This window comes from Aspergillus stella-maris (genome assembly GCF_047715825.1).
Source record: "Aspergillus stella-maris strain CBS 113639 unplaced genomic scaffold BDV14scaffold_46, whole genome shotgun sequence".
NCBI classification, from domain to species: Eukaryota; Fungi; Ascomycota; class Eurotiomycetes; order Eurotiales; family Aspergillaceae; genus Aspergillus; species Aspergillus stella-maris.
The window spans coordinates 221,373-242,305 of record NW_027396840.1 but is presented as its reverse complement, the minus strand read 5'-3'; the positions used below and the strand labels follow the sequence as shown (position 1 = coordinate 242,305).

The 20,933-nt window shown below is 49.9% G+C and overlaps 8 protein-coding genes across 8 annotated transcripts; 6 read left to right on the top strand and 2 right to left on the bottom strand.

Annotated features, from left to right (window-relative positions):
* Positions 1 to 136: 136 nt before the first annotated feature.
* Positions 137 to 3,357, bottom strand: BDV14DRAFT_210268 (putative methionine permease; the record flags this gene model as incomplete). Its single annotated transcript, XM_073775855.1, has 6 exons — positions 137 to 689; positions 767 to 1,052; positions 1,657 to 1,660; positions 1,704 to 1,788; positions 1,843 to 2,243; positions 2,290 to 3,357. 6 exons carry the CDS (start codon positions 3,355 to 3,357, stop codon positions 137 to 139), a joined length of 2,397 nt encoding a protein of 798 aa, XP_073625920.1.
* Positions 3,358 to 4,123: 766 nt separating this feature from the next.
* On the top strand, positions 4,124 to 5,625 carry BDV14DRAFT_210266 (zinc-binding alcohol dehydrogenase family protein; the record flags this gene model as incomplete). The annotated part of the gene is made up of 4 exons (XM_073775854.1): positions 4,124 to 4,425; positions 4,478 to 4,518; positions 4,573 to 5,036; positions 5,084 to 5,625. Exons 1-4 carry the CDS (start codon positions 4,153 to 4,155, stop codon positions 5,623 to 5,625), a joined length of 1,320 nt encoding a protein of 439 aa, XP_073625919.1. The 5' UTR covers positions 4,124 to 4,152.
* Positions 5,626 to 6,510: 885 nt separating this feature from the next.
* Positions 6,511 to 9,092, bottom strand: BDV14DRAFT_210264 (flavin-containing monooxygenase; the record flags this gene model as incomplete). Its single annotated transcript, XM_073775853.1, has 3 exons — positions 6,511 to 8,049; positions 8,130 to 8,467; positions 9,086 to 9,092. 3 exons carry the CDS (start codon positions 9,090 to 9,092, stop codon positions 6,511 to 6,513), a joined length of 1,884 nt encoding a protein of 627 aa, XP_073625918.1.
* A 2,527-nt stretch (positions 9,093 to 11,619) lies between these two features.
* Positions 11,620 to 12,638, top strand: BDV14DRAFT_97137 (putative phosphoglycerate mutase family protein). Its single transcript, XM_073777941.1, has 3 exons — positions 11,620 to 11,932; positions 11,984 to 12,206; positions 12,257 to 12,638. Exons 1-3 carry the CDS (start codon positions 11,716 to 11,718, stop codon positions 12,339 to 12,341), a joined length of 525 nt encoding a protein of 174 aa, XP_073625917.1. The 5' UTR covers positions 11,620 to 11,715; the 3' UTR covers positions 12,342 to 12,638.
* A 291-nt stretch (positions 12,639 to 12,929) lies between these two features.
* On the top strand, positions 12,930 to 13,626 carry BDV14DRAFT_177574 (CFEM domain-containing protein). The gene is made up of 4 exons (XM_073769439.1): positions 12,930 to 12,965; positions 13,023 to 13,161; positions 13,212 to 13,480; positions 13,529 to 13,626. The coding sequence occupies exons 1-3, from the start codon at positions 12,942 to 12,944 to the stop codon at positions 13,451 to 13,453; spliced, it is 405 nt and encodes a 134-aa protein (XP_073625916.1). The 5' UTR covers positions 12,930 to 12,941; the 3' UTR covers positions 13,454 to 13,480; positions 13,529 to 13,626.
* A 301-nt stretch (positions 13,627 to 13,927) lies between these two features.
* On the top strand, positions 13,928 to 16,335 carry BDV14DRAFT_202393 (uncharacterized protein; the record flags this gene model as incomplete). The annotated part of the gene is made up of 5 exons (XM_073774029.1): positions 13,928 to 14,037; positions 14,112 to 14,179; positions 14,243 to 14,516; positions 16,039 to 16,106; positions 16,160 to 16,335. The coding sequence occupies 5 exons, from the start codon at positions 13,928 to 13,930 to the stop codon at positions 16,333 to 16,335; spliced, it is 696 nt and encodes a 231-aa protein (XP_073625915.1).
* Positions 16,336 to 16,485: 150 nt separating this feature from the next.
* BDV14DRAFT_97127 (uncharacterized protein) lies at positions 16,486 to 17,048 on the top strand. The gene has a single exon (XM_073777940.1). The coding sequence runs from the start codon at positions 16,636 to 16,638 to the stop codon at positions 16,945 to 16,947; it is 312 nt and encodes a 103-aa protein (XP_073625914.1). The 5' UTR covers positions 16,486 to 16,635; the 3' UTR covers positions 16,948 to 17,048.
* A 1,661-nt stretch (positions 17,049 to 18,709) lies between these two features.
* BDV14DRAFT_202392 (CFEM domain-containing protein) lies at positions 18,710 to 20,516 on the top strand (the record flags this gene model as incomplete). Its single annotated transcript, XM_073774028.1, has 8 exons — positions 18,710 to 18,733; positions 18,799 to 18,937; positions 18,997 to 19,175; positions 19,240 to 19,276; positions 19,342 to 19,409; positions 19,476 to 19,858; positions 19,939 to 20,006; positions 20,083 to 20,516. 8 exons carry the CDS (start codon positions 18,710 to 18,712, stop codon positions 20,514 to 20,516), a joined length of 1,332 nt encoding a protein of 443 aa, XP_073625913.1.
* Between the last annotated feature and the right edge of the window lie 417 nt (positions 20,517 to 20,933).

The window sequence follows — 20,933 nt, the reverse complement described above, 5'->3', positions numbered from 1 at the left end:
TCCGATTGAAGTGTATAGAATTGAATTCATTGATCTTATCTCATGTCATGTCAATCTCGTAGTAGCAGCAGCAGCAGTAGCGTAGGTAAAAACACAACTAAACAGGGCAAAACAACCACAACCCTAACATAACCCACTACTCCGTATCATCCTCATGAAACACCAACGTCCTAACCTCAATACTCTCCCTGGCCTCGCTATCCACCGTCTCCGGATTAACAAACGCCGAATGCGGCACCCTGCGTGCCCTCCCATCAACCTTCGAATCAAAACACTTAATCAGGGTAACCAGATCCGTCGGCTGCCCGTATCGATAAAACCACTTAAACTCCTTGTTCGCGCGCACAGCATACGTCTCGCCCTCTCTATCCGGATAAATGAGCTTAATGGGCACTAGGTCGCTATCAGGCACGGAATGCGCGTCCGCGACGGCAAGCGGGTCCTTGAAGATGGGCTTTATGGGGCGCCAGACGTTGATGATTTGGTAGCGCCCTTTTAGGAGTTTTTCAGCGAGGTCAGGGAGGTGGTGCGAGACGCGGTTTGCGGAGGCAGAGTAGGATTGGTCTATGTGGACGCGCTGCACGGGGCCGCGGAGGTGAGTAGCGGCGTGCGGGTTCTTTTGGTCCCGGGTGTCTTGGGGGGCGCGGCGGACGGTGTGGTCGAATATGAAGACTCGAGATGCACCGGTCCTACACAGACAAACATGATCAGTATCACCCATCACCACTACGCCCAGAAGCAAGACCAAAGGGGATATAAGACATACGCATCCTTCAGCAACCTCTCCGTCTCAGGATAATAAACCGCTTTAATCACCTCATCATCCAAAAACTCCTTCTCCTTACTCTCATGGTAATAGAACTGGAACCCGTTGTTGTCAAGTGTATAATCCAATTCTTTTCCAGCTACATCGGTGACTGTAACTGGGATCGTCTCGATAGGTTGCTTCTTGTAGGCCTCGCTGTCGCCGACGTAGTTTGGGGTTGGCGGGGAGCCGTCAGCGTGGTCGGCGAAGAAGTTTAGGGTTGTTTGCACGTTGTGCGGTTTATATTCTGAGTTCCCGGTCGGGGTGAGGGTGGTGGTTGTATCGAGACCTGGGGTCTGAGAGGGCGCGTGTTGGACTGTTGCTGAGGCCATGGTGATTTCTCTTCTTTTGATGTCTTTCACCAAAGATAAAGTATAAAAGTGGATCAAATAAAGTAGTCTTCACAGTGGGCTAGATCGTATGCTGGATAAGATAGCTACCATAGCAAAATCCGGGGATGTCGAGCTACGCTCTCTACCTATATATGTACTGTTTATGGCTCTCCGCCGACTCCGCCGTGAGGGGTCGCGGGTTGCCAATTTGTCAGACCAGCACGCAATCACCAATGTGACGCCTTGCAGCGTTGCTGATAAATACAACTGCTGGCTATTGGGTGAGATCGTATTATGATGCATTTGTTTGGGATATTGATTTGTAGGCTGTAGCCGGAGGGTTGTGGGATGGATTTCTAATCATGATGATTAACTATATGGGTGTTGTAAAAATAGACCTGGGGTTGCACAGGATAGTCGGTACGCATACGCAGATAGATACCTAGACGGAAGTACTTGGATGCGGGTGTGGCAAATCGTAGGTTCATCAAATTGCATTAGAGATCTATAGGTAGCTACTGTTCTGTCCGTACAAGTCTGGTTACTGCTGTTCCGTCGTCGAGTACTTTCTCTTCTTCCTCGAGTTTATACCCTCCCCATTTCGGTAGAAGAACCGTCCAGACATACCAGTAAAGAACACCAAACACAATCCTGTATCACGTCAGTTACCATCCTGGTCCAAGAAAGAATCAAAGGAAGACCTACACCCCAGCCCCAACAATAGCATAAGTCGCATAGAAAAAGTCCACATCACCCTTATACCCCGGCGGCGGAATAAACGGCGAAACCAGTAGCGCGAGGGAAACAACAATCCGTACCCAAACAGCCGGTAACCACGCCTTGAATGGTCTTGACAGATGCGGCTCGCGATATCGAAGAAGTAACAGGCCTGCTGTTATTGCGAGACCGAAGATCGTACCAGGGTACCCCTCTACATCGAGGATGAAGTTGTAGACGTCGCCTTGGGGCGGGAGGGTTATTACTAGTAGGGACGGGACATAATGTACTATTAGGCCCCAGAGAGGTGTGCCGAAGGGTTTTGAGGAGGAGAGCATGTCGCCCCAGGGAAGGAAGCCCTGTCGGGCGATTTCTTGGTTGACGCGGGCCTGCAAGGTATTAGTTCTGTCGGTGATATCTGTAAGGAGGGCGTACCAGCGCAAAAGTAACAACCATGACATTCCCAGCCGCAGATATCGCAATGGCTAAAGGGAGAACTGTTCCCCCAACTCTAGGTCCAAACAATCGATCGAACAATAACGCCGCAACAAGCTCGCCGCTCTCCTTGATCTCGTCCAGCGGGACGACAAGGAAATAAGAGGCATTGGCAAGCAGATACAATGCTCCCGAGGTCAACAGCGCAGCCGGACAAACCGTCTTGACCGTACGAATCGGATCACGCACTTCGCTGAGGACATTATTGACGTTGTTCAGCCCGGCATAGGAATAAAGGACCTTGAATAAGGATGTCGAAAGAAGATTCCAGCTCCAGTTCGAGCCCTCCCAGAGCGTATCCCATGCCTTCATCGGTGGTTCCGGCCTTTGAACATCCAGCGCACCACTCTCAAGCCCACTCGGGCGTAGCAGTATAACCCATATTCCCGTTAAGGAGATACTCCCGATAAGGAAAATCTTCAACCACCCCAGTACATTCTGCACCCAGATTCCTGTATTCCGAAAACACCCATGGACAATCGTTATCGCCGTGAGCAAGCCCGCCGCAAAGATCTTATGCAGCAGGTCACTCGGTTCACCACCCAGCGCAAAAACGGTATACTTTGCAAAGATAATACAGTTGCTTGCTGTGAACCCCAAAAGTACAGCCTGAACCGCTATAAGGGTCGACGCAAGAAATCGAGGTCGCGGGTATGTATATTCGAGGTATACTTTATCGCCTCCCGAACGGGGCAGCATGCATCCGTATTCCATCGATATGACCATTCCGCATGCTGAGAGGATTGTTCCGAATACCCAGAGTGTTATGGAGAGACCGATGCTCCCGGAGGACTTTACGATCGAGCCGGGTGTTGCGAATATGCCGGAGCCGATTACGCGCGAGACGACGAGGATGTATGCGCTTGTCCAGGTGAGGTATTTCCCGTCGCCATTTTCGGTTGTGCTTGCTGGGGATGAGGTTGGGAGGTTATCGCGAGAGATCGGTTCGTCGTCATATCGTCGCGACTCGTACGGCGCTTCGAGGAGCGGCTGTGTTTCTGCTTCCATGGCTTGTTATTGATGCTATTGCTGCTGTGTGAAGTCTCATCAAACAACTACTGCTTACATGGTTGTAGCAGCGGCAGGTAGAGGTGACAGCAAGGGATGCTTAGAAATGCGACTCCCTTCAGCAGCCACTGGTTGATAACGACCGGCACGTCATTTCGATCACGCCTTGCAAAGGAGCCAGCAGGCGCAGTCACTGGAGGTGTCAGATCAGGGGGGTGATGGTGATATCTGTATGTCGCCGAGGTTGTACAGTACATCAACAGCAACAAACAGGGCAAACAGATTAAACATAAATTTACATAACGATCTGTATGTAGTTACACAATCTCCACGGATCTAGAATAGCCAATCTACCTTATCCAATTTCCAGTTCTCGTTTGTATCGCTAATCCCATTCCAATGCCTTGTCCCTTGTCCATCACGCAATCCAACCCCGCGATTGGCAATCCCCGACGTGATAGCACAGCACAATGACGCCCTCTTCCTTGACCCTGGTAATGAACATGCAATTGCAAATTACAAATAACTTGCCGCATACTGATTTACAATACGTTCTCGTGCGAGAGATGGCCAGCCGTATCCCCGATATGCGGGCGCTTGCGTCGACACCGGAGAGATGCACGCAAGCCGGAGGGTGTTCTATCAGGATGACTAGACTAGATCTACTCGGTAATCGTGTTGATTAAGTGATCAGTGATTTAATAATTTATTTGGAGTTGGGGTTGTAAATACTCCTCCACCTCTTTTCTTCTCGCAGTTGCTGCTCAGCATACCCGACCACCATACATACCCACCATGACGACGATAACGACACTCACGACAACAACCCTCGACGGAAAGCGTCCTGCAATCTACGAATTCGAGAAGGTCATCGTTGAACAGCGAGAAAATGTTCAGAGTTCTACGATAGAAATCCCACTAGAGACACAAGCGCCGATAGAAGAACTACAAGCACAACCGCCAAGCATACAACGAGCCCTCCTCGTCCACGCCGCACAGCAGCCCTACGCCCTCGTAGCAGATCATGCCATCCCAGATATCCTGCACAAAGATGAGATCTTGATTAAGGTACGATCTGCTTTCCCTATTTATATGCAAGCGTGGTCTGACGAATACTTAGATCGTCGCTATCGGGTTAAACCCCGTTGATTGGAAGGGGCCGTACGTTCCTCTCCCCCGCCCAGAGATAAAGAAAGTTCTAACAACAATGTGAAGGGCATATAACTTCGGCCTCCCCTCTCTCCCCTGGGTAAACGGGCGCGATTTAGCCGGCGTCATTGTCAACACACACGCCTCCCACACAACAAGTGAATCACCCACCCGCCTGAAAAAGGGCGACCTCGTTATCGTCCCCTCAACAGACTACCGCGACATCCGCAAAGCTGCGTTCCAGGAGTACGCTGTTGCGACGCATTTCAATGCAGCCAGGATTCCAGAGAGTACGAGTCCCGCTGCCGCTGCGAGCGCGGGCGTGGCGTTCGTAGCGTCTATGCTTGCGTTGGGTGTTTCGTTGGGGTTGGACTTTTCCAAAATAAAAGAGTGCGCGGGGCCGAATCTTGCGGATATTGTGAGCAGGGTAGATGTTGAGACGATTCCTCCTGATGTTCGAGGCGAATGTCTTGCGTCGAGGGATGAAGTTGAACGCCCGCGGGCTGGGGAGTGGATTGCTATTTGGGGTGGTATGTTGTTCTCCCTCTTGCTAGAGTGTAATACTAATGAACTGCAGCATCAACAACAACCGGCCTCTTAACAATCCAACTCGCGCGCCTCGCAGGTCTAAAGACAATAGCCGTGGCAGATATAGCCCGGCACGGATCCAAACTCCACGCTGCGGGCGCGGATATCTTAATCGATCGACACGACAAGGCACGTGCGGTAGAGATTATCCGGGGCGTTACAGGGAATAAGCTTCGCTTCGCAATTGATATAGTTGGATCCGAAACATCGACTCTTCTACAGGCTGCTTTGAATCCAAGTATCCGGGAAGACGGATCCCATGCGCATTTACTTGGCTTAACGGGCTTGCCGAAGGGTGATTTAAGAGTTGAGAGAATCGTCTATCATACAGTCCCGATCAAGGTCTTTCACACTTGTCCCGAGGTTGGCGAGGCGATGGTTGTTTGGCTTGAGAAGTTGATGGAGAGCAGGACGTTAGAGCTGCCGGAGGTTGTTAGGGCGGATGGGGGGTTGGAGGGGGTTAATGAGGCGCTGGAGATGTTGAAGAGGGGGGATGCGAGTGGGAAGAGGATTGTTGTTGAGTTGGACTGAAATGTTTGTTACCCAGGGGAGGTATGATTTATGTTATAGGACTTATGATTACACGGATGGGATATATACATAGAGAGGCGTTAGACGGTTTGCTAGACAAAATTGATATACAGCACACTTTCTTTGTGAATGACAAGAGCAATATTTCAGTACTATATAGCTGATGTCGACCGTAAGATGAAGCAGGGAGCCTGTTTCGAGGCCCGGTGCATCTTCACATACTATCTACAGTGCTGGCCTGTTTCCACCCCTGGCCACTCCCCCCCCCCCCCACCGTATATCTAACAGATATCTACAGATTCACACCAGAACACCCAGCCCAAAATTCTTTGATCCCAGAGCAATGACAGAGAAATGATGTACTCATCCAACTTCCTGAACGATGACCAATCAGATCTACCCCAACACCGTAAAAGCTGGTCTGTGCCAATATATTCGACGCGCCTCCCACCGGCCGTGGCGCAATCGCATCCGCATATTCGTCATGCACTGCAAGCGCAACTGCCCCTCGTTTTTGCGTATTTTTGGATTGCGTTGGAGGGGTATTCGGCGATACCCAGGTTTATCGGCGTTAGCAATACTCTGTAGATACTTATGTACCTAGCTAGTTATGCACAATGGTAGGCACGAGACTACGGGTTGGCTCTGGTTACCGTAGTCATGGACAAGACGCATCCTGGAGACATTCAGTGATAAATTGCCTGTGATTTAGCTTGGATGTTCGTACAGCAGAATAGATCTATGAATGATTTTTCATCTAGAGCGTTTCATGGATCGTAGTTGTCACCTCTGACCATTAGTAGAAAAAGTAGATTTGGTATAGGAGGAGATCAAGGATAAATTGAAGTTCTATATATGCTCAAGTCACAACAAATAATAAAGAAGCTATACATCAACCCACGTCTCCAAATAAGTCGCCAAATCAATATCCCCCGGCCTCTTGAGATGCCCCGTCAAATCCGCCCCCTCCGAGTTCTCGCGAGTAGTCCACCCATTCCCAAACCAAGCAAACCGATTCCCACTCTCACTATTATACTCCCACTCAAAATCCTCCCATCTCGGATCCCGTCGAATATAATTCAAACTCGCCGCACTGGCTGGAAAAAGACCATGGATTCGAGCACCCGGTCTTCCACCGTTATACCAGGATGAACAATTCTCCGTCCACACGGTGCGCGGGAAGAAAGTGTCACTGTATTCGATGAAATCGTCTGTTGCGGCTTTGCTGGGTGAGAAAGATTTGATTCCTTGAGAGCGGAATTTTCGGATTATCTTTGCAATGTAAACGATTTGATTCTCGATGCTGTTTGGCACGCTGCCTCCGTGGCCGGTGGCATTGGGCCCGCCTATCCATAGGAGGTTTGGGAAGCCCGGTGTAGCCACTCCGAGATAATTGTAGGGGAATCCGAAATACCCATCGTGTTTCCAGGCGGCTTGGAGGTTTAGATCGTTTGCGATGATGGGGAAGGGAGGCGCGTGATCGACGTTTGCGCCTGTTGAACAAATGACGACGTCGACTTCTTTTTCCACACCGTCGGTGGTGACGATTGAAGATGGTGTAAAGTGGGATATGTGCGTTTGGATATACTCGACGTTTGGCTTCGTTAGGGCTTCCAAATATCCTGGGCCCGGTGTAGGTCGTCGACAATTGGGAGGGAAGTCAGGGATGATTTTTTCCGCTAACTCAGGTTTCTCTTTCACGCGTCGCAGCATGAGTTCCGTCCATTGCTCGCGCAGATTCGCGTTAATGGGACTATCCTTGAAGATTGCACCAAACCGACTGAAGTAACCACTTTCAACGGACTTGCGGTAGGCGAGGTACGTATCCGGGTCCTCGAAAGACTCAATCTGTTGCTGCGGGATATAATTCGGTTCGAGGCGTCGCACACCAACAGTCCCAAACGAATCCGCGATCCAAGTCCGATTCCTTGCGTAATGGTCGACGCGCGCTGCGGTAGGCTGAATAGACGGTAAAACCTGTAACCCCGACGCCCCGTTCCCGATCAGTGCGACGCGTTTACCACTGATATCAACTCCATGATCCCAATTACTCGAATGGAACAGCGGCCCCCTGAAATCCTTTATCCCAGGATAATCGGGCAATTTCCACGCATTAAAGTGCCCAATCGCATTAAGAAGAACATCAAGTTCCTCATCGTAAACAGTGTCGTTCTTCAGATCGCGAACTTCTACCCTCCATTTCCCGAGTTCACTAATCCATTCCGCACGCTCGACTTTATGCTGCGCGCGGACGTATTTGTAGACGTCGTACTTCCGTGCCACGGATTGCCAGTAATCTCTTATCTCGGAGCCCTGGGCGAATTCCTCGGTCCATTGAGTATTGGGGGAGAAGTTACTTTGGTACACGTGTGCGGGGATGTCGCAGCGCACGCCGGGGTATGTGTTTTCGAACCAGGTGCCGCCCTGCATATACACAAATATTACTCAGCATCTGGAAAGTTTTCCTGTTCTGGAGGGAAATAAAGGGTAGAGGGGGCACATACCAAATCCGCATTCTTATCATAAATCCTCAAATCCAACCCTGGCAATTTTGCCGGTAAAAGAACCCCAGCTGTAATTCCGGACAATCCACCACCAATAACACCAACCTTGATAGGTCGGACTTGGTCGATTGGGTGTTCTTCTATTTGGAATACTGGGCGATTCTTTTCACCGGATCCAAGTTCGAATTTAGGCTGTGGCCCGGTGGCCGGTTGTGCTGCTGGTTGGGGTTGGGGTTGAGGTTGTTCTGGTCTGACCTCCAACTGAACTCCGTTGGAAGGAGTCTGGAGTGGGAGCTGGAGCTCCGTCTGCGTAACCACCGCGCTCTTGATGGTCGGTGCTGCCATTGCTGGTACTTCCTTGGTTGCAATCCCTGGTATTTGTTTGCGTCAACCGCGCCTTGGGCCCCAAGTCGCCGTTTATCAGCAATAAGTAGTGAATCAATGCGGGGAGGCCCATGGTGCAATTCTATTCGTTTTTGGAGGTTTCAGGCTCAAAAACGAGTGGTGAATGGTGAGTGGTGAGAGAGAGTCTGACTCGGCGGCCGGTTGATGTTGCGATTAGCACGACATTGTGGGCCGCTATGAGGAATGCTGACTGCAAGGGATGCAGTGCGTACGCTGTATTTTTCAATTATTTGGGGTAGGAACGCTTATCAGACTGTTATCGGGATCTACTCCAATTCATGCATTTGCCATACTTGAGGAATTGGCGACATTTGGGGTACGTGGTTAGGGTACGAGGGTGCTGAATCCAAGGCAAGTTAGACTACCTGCTATTCAGACAATACAAAAATTACTTCTCCACGAGCAGCATCCGCATGAATTATTATGAGGCCCAAGTATGTCCTGTAGCTAACGTGGCAAGCGGGCATCGTACCTTGTATCTGATCGGTGTCCACGATATTGCCATGGTGGAATATGAGACCTTCTGGGCCGTGGCTCATTCGCCTGTTGACCAGGCATGGCGCGAAATGGCTCACTAGAAAACGCTCTACATTCCACGCAATAGTCGTCGCGTGACTTCAACCAAGTTTCAGGCGAAATGAATTCCCCTATGTATTTGACAGCGGGCACTCGCACTTTACACATCGCGCGGGAATGCGACGAGCGTAGTAGTTGGTGCTGTCGGCTACAATTGGCTGTGCTTTGTCCAGCGGCACATCTTTTATCGATTTGGGAGGGGTTTGGAGTAACTCCCAGATTCTCTGCAAGGTATCGTCATCTGCTTTCAATGCTTCTCGTTGGTAACGTTCTGCTAGGCTCAACGGCGATCTACCGGATCTCGATTGGCGAGTAATGTCGGGTGCGCCTTGGCGCAGGAGGGTGCAAAACATTTGAACCGCGGGCGGCTGTCTATTTAATGATATCAAAGTTGTCATTTCTGCTCGCTAGAGCCTTTCGACAGAAATCGTTTTCCAACAGTCCGTATAAGTATTTGCAAGATTGAAGGAGTGCATTCTTGCCAGCCCATGTATCGCATTGCTCTAAAAAAAAGAAAAAGATGGCAATGTATATTTCTCCGAGGAAAACACTCCCGCTTGTCATCTTGCGTCTGTTTGTGGCCAACCGCTGTACAGTGGAGTGCGTTTTTGTTGGTTATACAGACTGTTGCGTTTGTCGAGTAACTACGCCAGTTGTGGATGCGGAAAAGACTCGGGATGTTAGAAAAGGACAAGGCAAAAATCATCTCCAAGATCCCTCGGCCAGAAAATTGTGTTCGCACTAGATGTTTTTATGGCCAGGAACTCACCCCCGGACGGACAGAGTATCCATGTAGTCATCCTTGACTAGGCGTTGCGACATGGAAGTATGTCCCGACCAGTGTGAGTTTACACAGCACCTAAAAGCCCCTCCAAGAGCGCCAGCCATGCCCGGTCGTCAGATCTTTGGTGGGAGAAATGAAATCGATCATAATCGAGAGTGGAAATGGAGTGTCATCGATGGGAGGGTAAGGTAGGTATGGATCCATCTCAAACGCACCTACCTCGTTTATCTCCCGGCCGTCCATCGCTCCTTCCATTTTACATTCGCTGGTCGCTCCTTCCTCTGATACATGACACTTGATTGTTTCTGATAAAGAAAGGCACGACCAGCGCCTTAGGCCATGCCTTCCTAATCCATAGAGAAAGTAATGTCCAGCTGCTGATGCGCAACTTCCTAGGGAAAAGCATGCTGCCTCTGTGCTTGGGATGGCTGCGCAGCTTCTCAAAAAAAAGACATGTCTATTAAAGAGGAGTGGCCATCGGCACCTGACTGTTTCTGAACACTTCGTACTAGCTTATGGGATGTTTGGTGCGACAAACAGCGTCTATGTATCTTCAAGCATTGCTGGCTTGGGGAGTGCACGTGTAAATGTATATTCCTTTGTATAGGATGATCAAAAGCGACGTAGAAACGTCTGGCTGCCCGACCCCTCTTCCATTGTATTGTAATATTTACCTCTGCATACATCTTGGATACTCAGGCGACGAGTGTACAATTGACAAGAATTGTTCAATCCCAGAGACGGAGGGAGCAGGGAGAGAGTGTCGCATGATCGGACGGTGGGGGAGGGGTTGTTTGGTAAACTGCGAGTGAGGGTCATGATCTTCTGTATACAGTAGAACCCGAATAGTAGTACGTATTGCGGCTGGTTTATGTTTTATAACCTATAATGAAGGGCATGGGACGCGTCTCCTCATTCGTCATTTGTGGTGCCGAGGCTGAGGCTGGAGCTTGAATCCATAGGTATGCTAGGAGCCAAGGGCGCAGGCCGTCTAGTTGGTTGACTCCACTGCTCGGGAAGATAAGCTCCATACATTGACTTATATATATTTCATGGAGCGAGCTGAGTTGAGTATTAGTAGTGTACTTCCATAGGCAATAGCCGGTACAGTGCAAGCAGCACGTCAGGGCCGTGACTACGTAGATTTGATGTTAAATGCGCAGTATACGAGCGAGCGGCTGACACGACAACAAAGATAGAACGTAAGATCTAGCGCCCGGATTGTCTGCTCGATTTGGCGTGGAATGTCGGTCGAGATGTGGCGAGGGGTTGATTATTGTCATAGAAAGCAAAGCAAGGAGCTTCGGGGACACCGATGGAGTAGAATGTTTGATGAGTGACCACATCTCCCCATCATCCACACGACTCATGTCCAAAGAATAGTTCTCTCCAGGATAACCCGTCATGCGCCCTGCAGGGCTAGATAGACCATGTGCCTTGAAGCTCGGTACACAGTGGCCGAGCATTCGCGCCCAAGGTCCTCCGCAGTAACATCGCTTCTGCAAGACAACCACCCCGCAGAGACAATCAGCCAAGAAGATCTCCAGAAACCAACACGGTCAGGATCTGAAACTGGCTTCCTGATCCTTTAGTTGTGGAGAATTTGTTGAAGAAAGTCATCGCTTCATTCCACCACGTGCGCTCGCTGACCAATCACGTCAGTTGCCCTGATCAGCAGCTAGCTATACTGATCATCCTCGAGGTGGTTACATCCTTGCATGCTTTCCTACCTCGTGGGGGTGGTGAGAGGTGTATAAAGCAGGGCCTGGTGCTTGTTGTCGACAAGCATTGCAATCATTTAGTTGTTTCTTGTCCGTCACAATGTATTCTACTCTTCTCTCTGTCGCTCTTCTCGCCGCTAGCACGCTGGTCGTCGCTGATCCCACGGTATACCTTATTCGACATGGAGAAAAACCTGATGACGGCGGGACGGGGTTGAGTGCCCAAGGTGAAGACCGCGCGCAGTGTGTCCGTCAAGTGTTTGGTGCTTCGTCGGAGTACAATATCGGGTATATTATGGCCATGACGCCGAAAGAGAGTACGTCCCGCCAACCTCACAATAACGTCAACAGCTTACTGAGATGTGTAGGTGGCAAACGAAATCGTCCATACCTCACTGTCAAACCGTTGGCGGATGACCTCGGTCTGGAAGTCGATATATCGTGCGATCGCGACGACCCGGAGTGCGTTAAGGATGCGGTGGATGATTATGATGGCGATGGCAATATCCTGATTTGCTGGGAGCACGACGCATTGACGGATATTGTTGAGGAGCTTGGGATGGATAATGCGCCTGAGTATCCTGACGATAGGTTCGTTATCTTGATGGTGTTTTAAAAGATCGCCAGTGCTGACTGTATAGCTACAATCTGATTTGGACGGACCCTGCGCCGTACAGCGAGATTACCTCTGAGACCAGCGAGCAGTGCCCTGGATTGGACAACTAACTGTCGACGGTCGGAGGCGGGCAATGGCCACATCGACAAACGATAGATACGACTGCGATACCAAAAAGACGAAATAGAGTGTTACTGTTCAGAGTAAACCCTCTTGGAGTAGATTTCTTTCCTTTGCTGGTGAAGGGATCGGGGACACTGAAGATACCTAGGCCGTAAGATATCTCGAAACGGGACTAGAAGTCTAAACATTGCGGCGGGACGGCGCAGGCTCAGCTATAGGCCGATACCGAGGAGAGGTGCAATTTATGTATTGGTAGAGGCGGGTGCCAATTGCTTAAATGGGTATTGTCAAAAACGGCGCGAAAATCCAGTGTGGTCAGCCCTGGGCGTTTCGTCCCTTGATTAAGTTTGTTGACCATTTATCGGATGCCTCCAACTCGGCTTTAGTTCAACTTTCCCTGCGCTCAATGGTCAATGTTAACTTTCTTTGTTCTTCTTTGAAGGCGACTTACTGATCCGATCGGGATCGGCCATCTCATCAATCAGTCTGCTTGGCCGCGGTCTGGGCCTCCGCCTGGTGTTCGTATTTGAAGATCGCGTTGCCACCATAACTCGATCCTTCGTCGGCTTGTTGCAAAGGGCGGTTCCATGGAAGAGATCCCTTCGTGTGCGGTATGTTTCCAGATCCTCCTGCTGGTGACTTCATGTCAACATACTAACGCAACTTAGGGTGTGTGCCTTGCACAGTCACTTTCCTCATCAGGCTGTTTGTCAGTGCTTGAATTTGGCTGCATATGCCCCAATGAGCAGCTTCTTTCCCAGATCCAGGAGTGTGCCTGGCATGCGTGCACCACTAAAGAAAGCTTAAGTAAGAGTTCTTCCACTGCCATCTGTTGGCCCCTCTTTCTAACCTAACAGCGGCAATGAGGCATCTTTATGCCACATGTAACTACCCGATTACGAGGTCGAATGGGCTATATCATGTCGTCTTGCTCATTGGCATAACGACATCCACCCTATCGGTTGGCTTCCGCATTGCTGGCCGACTCATTGGGTCTAGGCTCGGTCTCGACGATGCGGTTGCTTGCTTGTTCTTGGTCTGTGTGCATCATGAGATTTGCTTGTCGTGGCTAGTAATTTTTTTTACTAGTTTGCTATGATTCCGGCATCTATCATCGGTCTAGTGTGTGGGTAAACTATGTTTACAGTCATGATAAAATCACTAACTGAGCCAGCTATAAGCCGCGGTCTGGGGAAGGATATTTGGCTGATCCCGTTTTCAGACATAACGAATCTGCTGTTCGAACGTTCTGTCTTTCTATCTCAATAATCGGAGTTCTTTATCTAATGTGACCCAGTTGTTCTTCGTTGGGGAAACCCTATACGTTGTTTCGATCGCCTTCACCAAGTTATGCATGCTTTTTCTGCTTCTCCGTCTATTCCCAGACGACAGGTTCCGTCTTACAACTAAGCTCCTTTTGGTATTTACCATGGCGTGGTGTCTTGCCTTCCTCCTTGCGCTACTCTTCACCTGTAGGCCCCTCAGCTATTTCTGGCACTTGTGGGAGGGGGAAGAAGGTGGCGGTAAATGCTTTGGCCAAGTAACTTTGGTTTGGGCGCATGGCGGTACAAATATGATACTGGACGTTGTCATCCTAGTCCTCCCAATGCCTACGCTGATAAAGTTGAATTTGTCCCTTGGAAGGAAGATCGGAATCTGCTTGATGTTTGCGGTTGGTATACTGTGAGCACGCCGTTCGATAGACCCTTGACCTAATAAGATGGTTGATAGACAGTATGCTGACTTTACTGCCTCAGGGTCACCGCGGTTTCTATAATCCGTCTTATAGCTGTACACAACTTTGATATCAGGGACAACCCCACAAGTACGACTTCCATACCATCTCACCTCTTGCTGTGTCCAGATGTTCTTGCAGCTAACGCTATAGGCGCAGAAAAGTCCATCGTAAACCTCGCCACTTGGTCGCTCATCGAAGTTCCTCTCTCAATAACGTGCGTCTGTATGCCAGGCATCCGTGCGTTCTTCTACTACATGTACAAAACGCTCCAAAATAAAGCCTCCGTCTATGATGATTCGCCATCCAGCGGGCGTCCCAGCAATGTTCCATCACTTGCCGCGGTGCAATCCGACACATTTCGCAGTGCGAATCGCGAACAGGGAGATTTTATTCGATTGCAGGAGATTGAGGCTGTGAGGCCAAAGTGAGAAAATAAGGGAGGGAGTTGAACTCGCACAACGGTTTTTTATCGGAACTACAGAAGCTTCTGCCTCTACAATCCAGCGAATGATTGCTTGCAACGGGATGACCTTTTCGCGATGATGAGAGAGGGCGACATTGATAAGACACCTGTTCAAGAAACAGCCCAAACCTCCCTCGGTATGCCTTGCATTGATCTTCGCCCAGGAGTGCATTTTCTCGTTCGGGGATGTCATAAATGCCATGTTTGTCTCCGGCTACTGATGTGGTGACGAACACCCATATTGGTTGGCGCGAGTCAGCAACAACTGTACAACTGTGCCGAATAGTTATTAGATTCGAAAATGTGCCTCGCTTGAACGCTACCTAGCTCAGACAAAACAAAGACAAGAGTAGGAAACGGAGCCAACGATGCCCGGCTTAGAACCTGGTTATCTATCCGGGAAGAGCGTGCTTCGCTGCTACCTATTCCCCTACCCAGTCCGTCCGGCCCCCTTTATTGCATTGTGTGATCAATGATTGATCAGCTCTCGTATTCAGCTCTTGAGACCTGAATGGCCATGTTAACTTTCTTTGTCTGTCTTCTGAGGCCCCTGACTGGTTGTCTACCTTCATTGTGGGCCTGAGCGCCGTTTTGCGAGCCCTGACAGGCCCAATGATGAACCAGTAGGATCACTATTGCTTGATCCCTCGATCGACATTTTGGCATGGGTCTGACCCCCGCATTCAGCCTCTATTTTATCCTTTTGCTGTCCACAATCTCCTTTGATGATCTTACCATCGTTCTGGCGTTGGTAAGTCCCCAGAACCCAGGCAGTATACCGGGGTCTTTCTAACCGAGCAGGCTTCGGAGCTGGCAGTGGCGGCATTAGCCCTTGTTTGTGAGTTTTCTATCCCTGTCTACTTTCATTCAACCCATCGCTCATTACCAGAGGTTATGATCTTGGTTTGGGAAACGACCTCTGGTTCATACCATTCGACAACATCACAAAAATCCTATTCGTACGTCCTCCTTACCCGTTTCTATGAATGTGATCTTAATCTGTGCTTACTTCACACAGCTATATTACATGTGTGAGAGTTTTTATATCGCCTCTACAGATCTCAGCAAATCGCCCTGCTTCTGCTGTTCCTCCGCCTTTTTCCAGATGATCGTTTCCGCCTCGCCACGAAACCACTCCTTGTCTTCGTAGTTCTGTGGTGGATCGGATTCTTCGTCAGCGTTCGCTTCCGGTGTAAGCCGATCGAGTATATCTGGACTGGTTGGGATGGCGAACATGAGGGTATCTGCTTTGACCGAGTCGCGTATATTTGGACTCACGCTATCAACAATATGATTCTTGATGTTGTAATTATTGGTCTTCCAATGCCAACTCTCCACTGCCAACTCTCGCGAGGCTGAATTTCTCAATCTTCAAGAAGGTCGGCATTTGTTTGATGTTTGGCGTTGATATTGTGTGGGTCTCCCGGTGTCTTTCTTCCTTGAGCCTGAGCACCTACCTAGATGGTATGCTAACTTTACCTAGGACAACAAGTTTAACCCTATGTCGACTAATCTCGGGACACGATTTTGATGTCTGGGATAACCCGACAAGTACGTTCTACCCGTCCCTACTTCCTAACAACAGCACTAACAACCCGTCTCAGGAGACGACATTGTCAGAATGGCTAGCTGGTCCCTCGTCGAACTACCTCTCTCAATAAAATGCGTCTGTATGCCGGGCATTTGGGCCTTCTTCCACTGCACGTATAAGGGATTACGAAAGCGCTATGGCGGCTCTAATGAACGCCCGGGGGACCGAGTGGACTTCCTTCGCCCGTAAGGGCTCGGTCCGTGATAACGACGCTTCAAAGTGCAAATCGTGAACAGGGGAATCTTATCATGTTGCAGAAGGTTGGATGGACGCTCTTAAGTTTATTTTTGCGATCACCTCGAGGTTGAATCGAATGATGGTGCTCTTACGAACCGCAAACCGGCGCTTGGTTGTTAATTTGGCCCACCGAGTACGTTGCTATGACACACTGGTCCTTGGTATTGATCCCAACCGACCTCCGGTCGACACTATAGACGGTATGGATGATCGCTGTCTACCGCGCTCCACTCGAGCAATAGAGGAACCGAAATGGCATCCCGTCTTAGACCGAAAGGACTGTGCTCTCGCGCCCCATTTGTGTATATACATTCCATGACCAACTTTGCCTTATCCCTGCTCGCTTTCTGGGGAAAACTCATTCGCCAATTACTCCGTTGGGCCAAACACAAGACTTTCACGCGCAGCGTCCGCGCCACCTCATGGCGCTCATCATATCAGAGTCCCCCGTCCATGGCTGGCGCTGCACTGTTACTTCGACTGTACATATTAAGCGCACCACGGCACCCGCCGACCTCGAAATTAGAGCGTGAGCACCAGTGGGGTGACCATGACAACCCCTGATAGTGATAAACTTAACCGCGAGGAATACCATGTCCGAGCAGATCACCGTTATTTCCAAGACTCGGGGCATTGCCTGATGCAGGTTAAAGGCCGTATATTTGCGACAGTGAAGCCGAAAGCCGTGAGTTAGACAGGGCTGAACCATGTTACTGGGTCGGGCGGCTACCCCTGACGATAGGAGGGACGGGTCAGTGATGCGAGTCAGTTTGATGCCCTATGGGGAGGACCGTGGGGTAATTCGCGCACGATTGAGGTATATTCATTCGGGCAGAAGAAAGGCATGGACCTTGGTAGCCACGCCGTTATTCCAAGGCTCGGTCGAATGACCAAATAAAGGGATATGCCGTCTATACGCGATACGCTGTGGGAGGATTCAGCGTCCTGGACAAGGGCGAACCAGGCTGCTGGGTCGGTCGGTGCAAAACATACTGAGACTCCGCGTTATACTGCATGCTACTATCCGACGGGACGGGGTGAGCATGGCGGTTTGAAAGGCCGCCTTGCTGGACTCCAGATCATATCATATCGATGTGGAAAAGGGATAATAGCGACGAACGTGTCACTTCCAGGACTCATCATCAAGAACAGGAGTGAGTAGACTGTTCTTTACCTATGCGAGAAGGCGACGCCAGATCATGTTCTGGATCATCCGAGGCGAACCAGGTTCCTGGGTCTGGTCGCTGCATTTCGCAGCCCAAGAGCGGGATTCAGCGATGCGAGTCAGTGTAATATCCTCATCATTCAGCCTGGTAAATCGCGCACCAAAGAAGGAGGTTTGCAGAGTGAGGCATAAAGAAGGACAAGATAGCCGTTACCGCCGCGATTGATTGCCTTACCACAGGAGGATCGTAGCGCCTTTATAGCTCCGTTGATCGATCACAACTAAGCCAGCATGGGCGTCACTGAATTTCCTCAAGTAGAAGTCTACAGCGGTGCCAATGCAGGCTTGTTTTACTTTCTTTGTTTGAACCTTGCGCCCAACGGCGACCGCGAACCGGATCGACTGTGCGTCGCAGCTGCCATGCCGGTTGTTGAGTTTGAAAGTCATATTGCTGCCTGACTTTAGTGTAACTTCAATTTATTCGTCAGCCATCAATATACAATGCCGCGATCGAATGCAACCCTCTGTATCTTGAAACAATAGCTGCTTGATTAATCATTTTTGGTTCTGTTGGTCGGTCTCGCCGCGCCATTTGGCTTTCTTTGTTGGGATACCCGCTGCCCTGACTGGCTGGGGCATCTCCGGGAAAAAAAGTACTGTGGCGTCTGCCCAGAGAATCAGGGTTAGCTCAGCGCTAGAATACCGTACCTCCTAATTTGCTAAGTCGTCAGTTCCAAGATACAGACCACGGAAGAATCGGAATGTGTAACGTACATCCAACGGTTCAAGCTGGGGTGGGGGTATCGGATGCGGCGATCCCCGTAACCTTGAATGGAACCTAGATTAACCGCTGGCCCTATCTCTTCTGTTCGTTCTAGAATAATTGTGGGCTGAGGGAATAATTTGCTGCAAGGTTTATTCTGATCTGGAGTCTGGACCGGATTGGACTCCGTCTGTTCCTACTACTGACTCTGCTACTGACTGCGTCTGCATTTGCAGGAACCCTGGTCTTTGAAATGCTTTTTAAAGTTTTTTGTGTCCACCGGTTCGCGCATTTGCCCTGCTACATTGACTTTGTTTTCTTTTTTTTGAATGATGAGATCGGGATTATAACTGTCACTAGCTCTTCTCTCTTACGGGTGTAGTGCTGTGTGAGGTTCAATGGCGACGAACCCTGCTTGTGCGGTATGTTATGGCTTTTTCTTACATGGAGGATTGATCGTCAAGCTAACATAACGTTCGCTGACCAGCAAACCTGTCTGGTACAATCCATCCCCGGCTCATCGTGCTCAACATGGGAAGACTACACCTGCGTCTGCACAAATGTGCCATTGATCTTGGATATACAGAATTGTGGATGGGAGGCTTGTGGAATTAAGGACGTTCTCCGTATGCCTACTTGTACCCCGCGACAATCCTTTACTCCTGGCGACTGACGTCCGGTGCAGGAGGAATGAACTATCTCTACGCGACGTGCCAATACCCGGTCAAGGATGATACTACAGCTTTGATCTCCGTGCTCGGCGCTGGCTTTGCGCTGGCTAGTATTGCGGTAACGATTCGGGTTGTCGGGAGAGTTATGGGGTCTACTCTTGGGCTTGATGATGTGGCTATCATGTTGTCGATGGTGAGTTTACCTTACTTCCCGTGAGGTAATGGAAGCCTGGATGGATATCTGACATTGGGCGCAGGGAGTTGAGACCGCCATGTCTGTGATAGGATTCATTTGTCAGTCTCCCAACCTTCCGATTTGTGCGAGCGGGCCTGAGGAGGCGCTGACGTTAGGTTTCCAGATCCCAGCATCGGACTAGGAAAAGATATCTGGTTTGTCCCGTTCCCACAGATAACGGATATCCTCCTCGTATGTAACTTGATCCCCGTGGCCCAACCCATGCAACCCAATCGCCTAAACCAACAATGAAAACAGCTCTTCTACCTCGAACAAGTCCTCTACGTCGCCAGCACAGCCCTAACCAAAATATCCATGCTCCTCCTTTTCCTCCGCGTTTTCCCCTCCGAGCGCTTCCAACTAATCACAAAAATAACCCTCGCCTTCGTGACGCTCTGGGGCATCGCGCTCCTCTTCGCAAATATCTTCCAGTGCACGCCTGTCAGTTACTCGTGGACATACTGGGATCGTGAACACAGTGGGAGCTGTAGACAATGGGGCACACCGCTTCTAGCGCACTCGGTTGTCAACGTTTTGCTTGATGTGGTCATAATGGTTCTGCCCTTGCCGACGTTACTTAGGATGCAGATCCCTTGGGCGAGAAAGGGGGGTGTTTGTGCTATGTTTGCCGTCTGGATTGTGTATGTTTTGCTCTGCTTTTCTTTCTCCATTTGGGATCGGGTTGGTCTGGGATATGCTAATAATGGGTGCATGGGTGCAGAGCTGCTGTCGTCGCGATCCTTCGTCTCCTCGCCTGTCTGCGGTTTGATATTAGGCATAACCCAACGCGTAGGTATACCCACCCTTTCCTCCAGCTCCCCATTTACAAAGTTCCAGTCTAACGAAGATATGCTACACTATTTAGGCGACATAACAACAGTAGCAATCTGGTCCCTAACGGAAGTGAACCTGTCCATAATATGCGCCTGCATGCCAGGTATAAGAGCATTCTTCAAGTTCGCCAAACACAGACTCTGCTACACGAAGGCCTCCTCCGGCGCTGGATCGTCGGGGCCTTGGCATAGTGGAAGTGGTGGCGTCCATGACCAGGGGCGCGACCATGCCCAGCAGCATCAGCATCGATACGCACTTGGTCCTGGCGTGAGGAATAGGAATTCGAATGTCCCTGACCCGAGCTCAGTTCGTGATGGGACGTTCGCGAGTGCGAATCGCGAGCAAGGGGAATTTATTAAGTTGGCTGAGTTGGAGATGGAGTTGGGGTGGGTTGGGAAGGGGGCTAAGGGGAGGGCGAAGGAAATGGGGGGCGGGGAGGGGGAGGGCGCCAGTACCAGAGCGTGACTATAGAACCATTTTCCAGCAATCGGGTGGTTGTTTTTTTGATAGCAAGGGAGGTTGTTTGACTTTTTCGGTTGTATGAGGTGGAGATATATGTAGCGTGCATTGACGGATTATGACCCTTTACCTGTACGTTCCTTATGTTCTGCCTGGAATTACAAACCTGCTCAACAATTCCTAGGCTTTATCTCGTTTCAAGGTGCAATAGATCTATATATTTTGAACTCCTACATTATACTATTACTACAGAGCATGCATTGATAATCTATGTTTTCGCCAGATTTCCTCTCAATATGCACGTGTATATGCAATACTATCTGCGTATATACAGTACTACTATGCTACGACTTGCTGAACCGCAGTCACGGAACGTTTGATGGGTATCAATCATCTAGAATAAATTCAGGACCTTGTGTATGG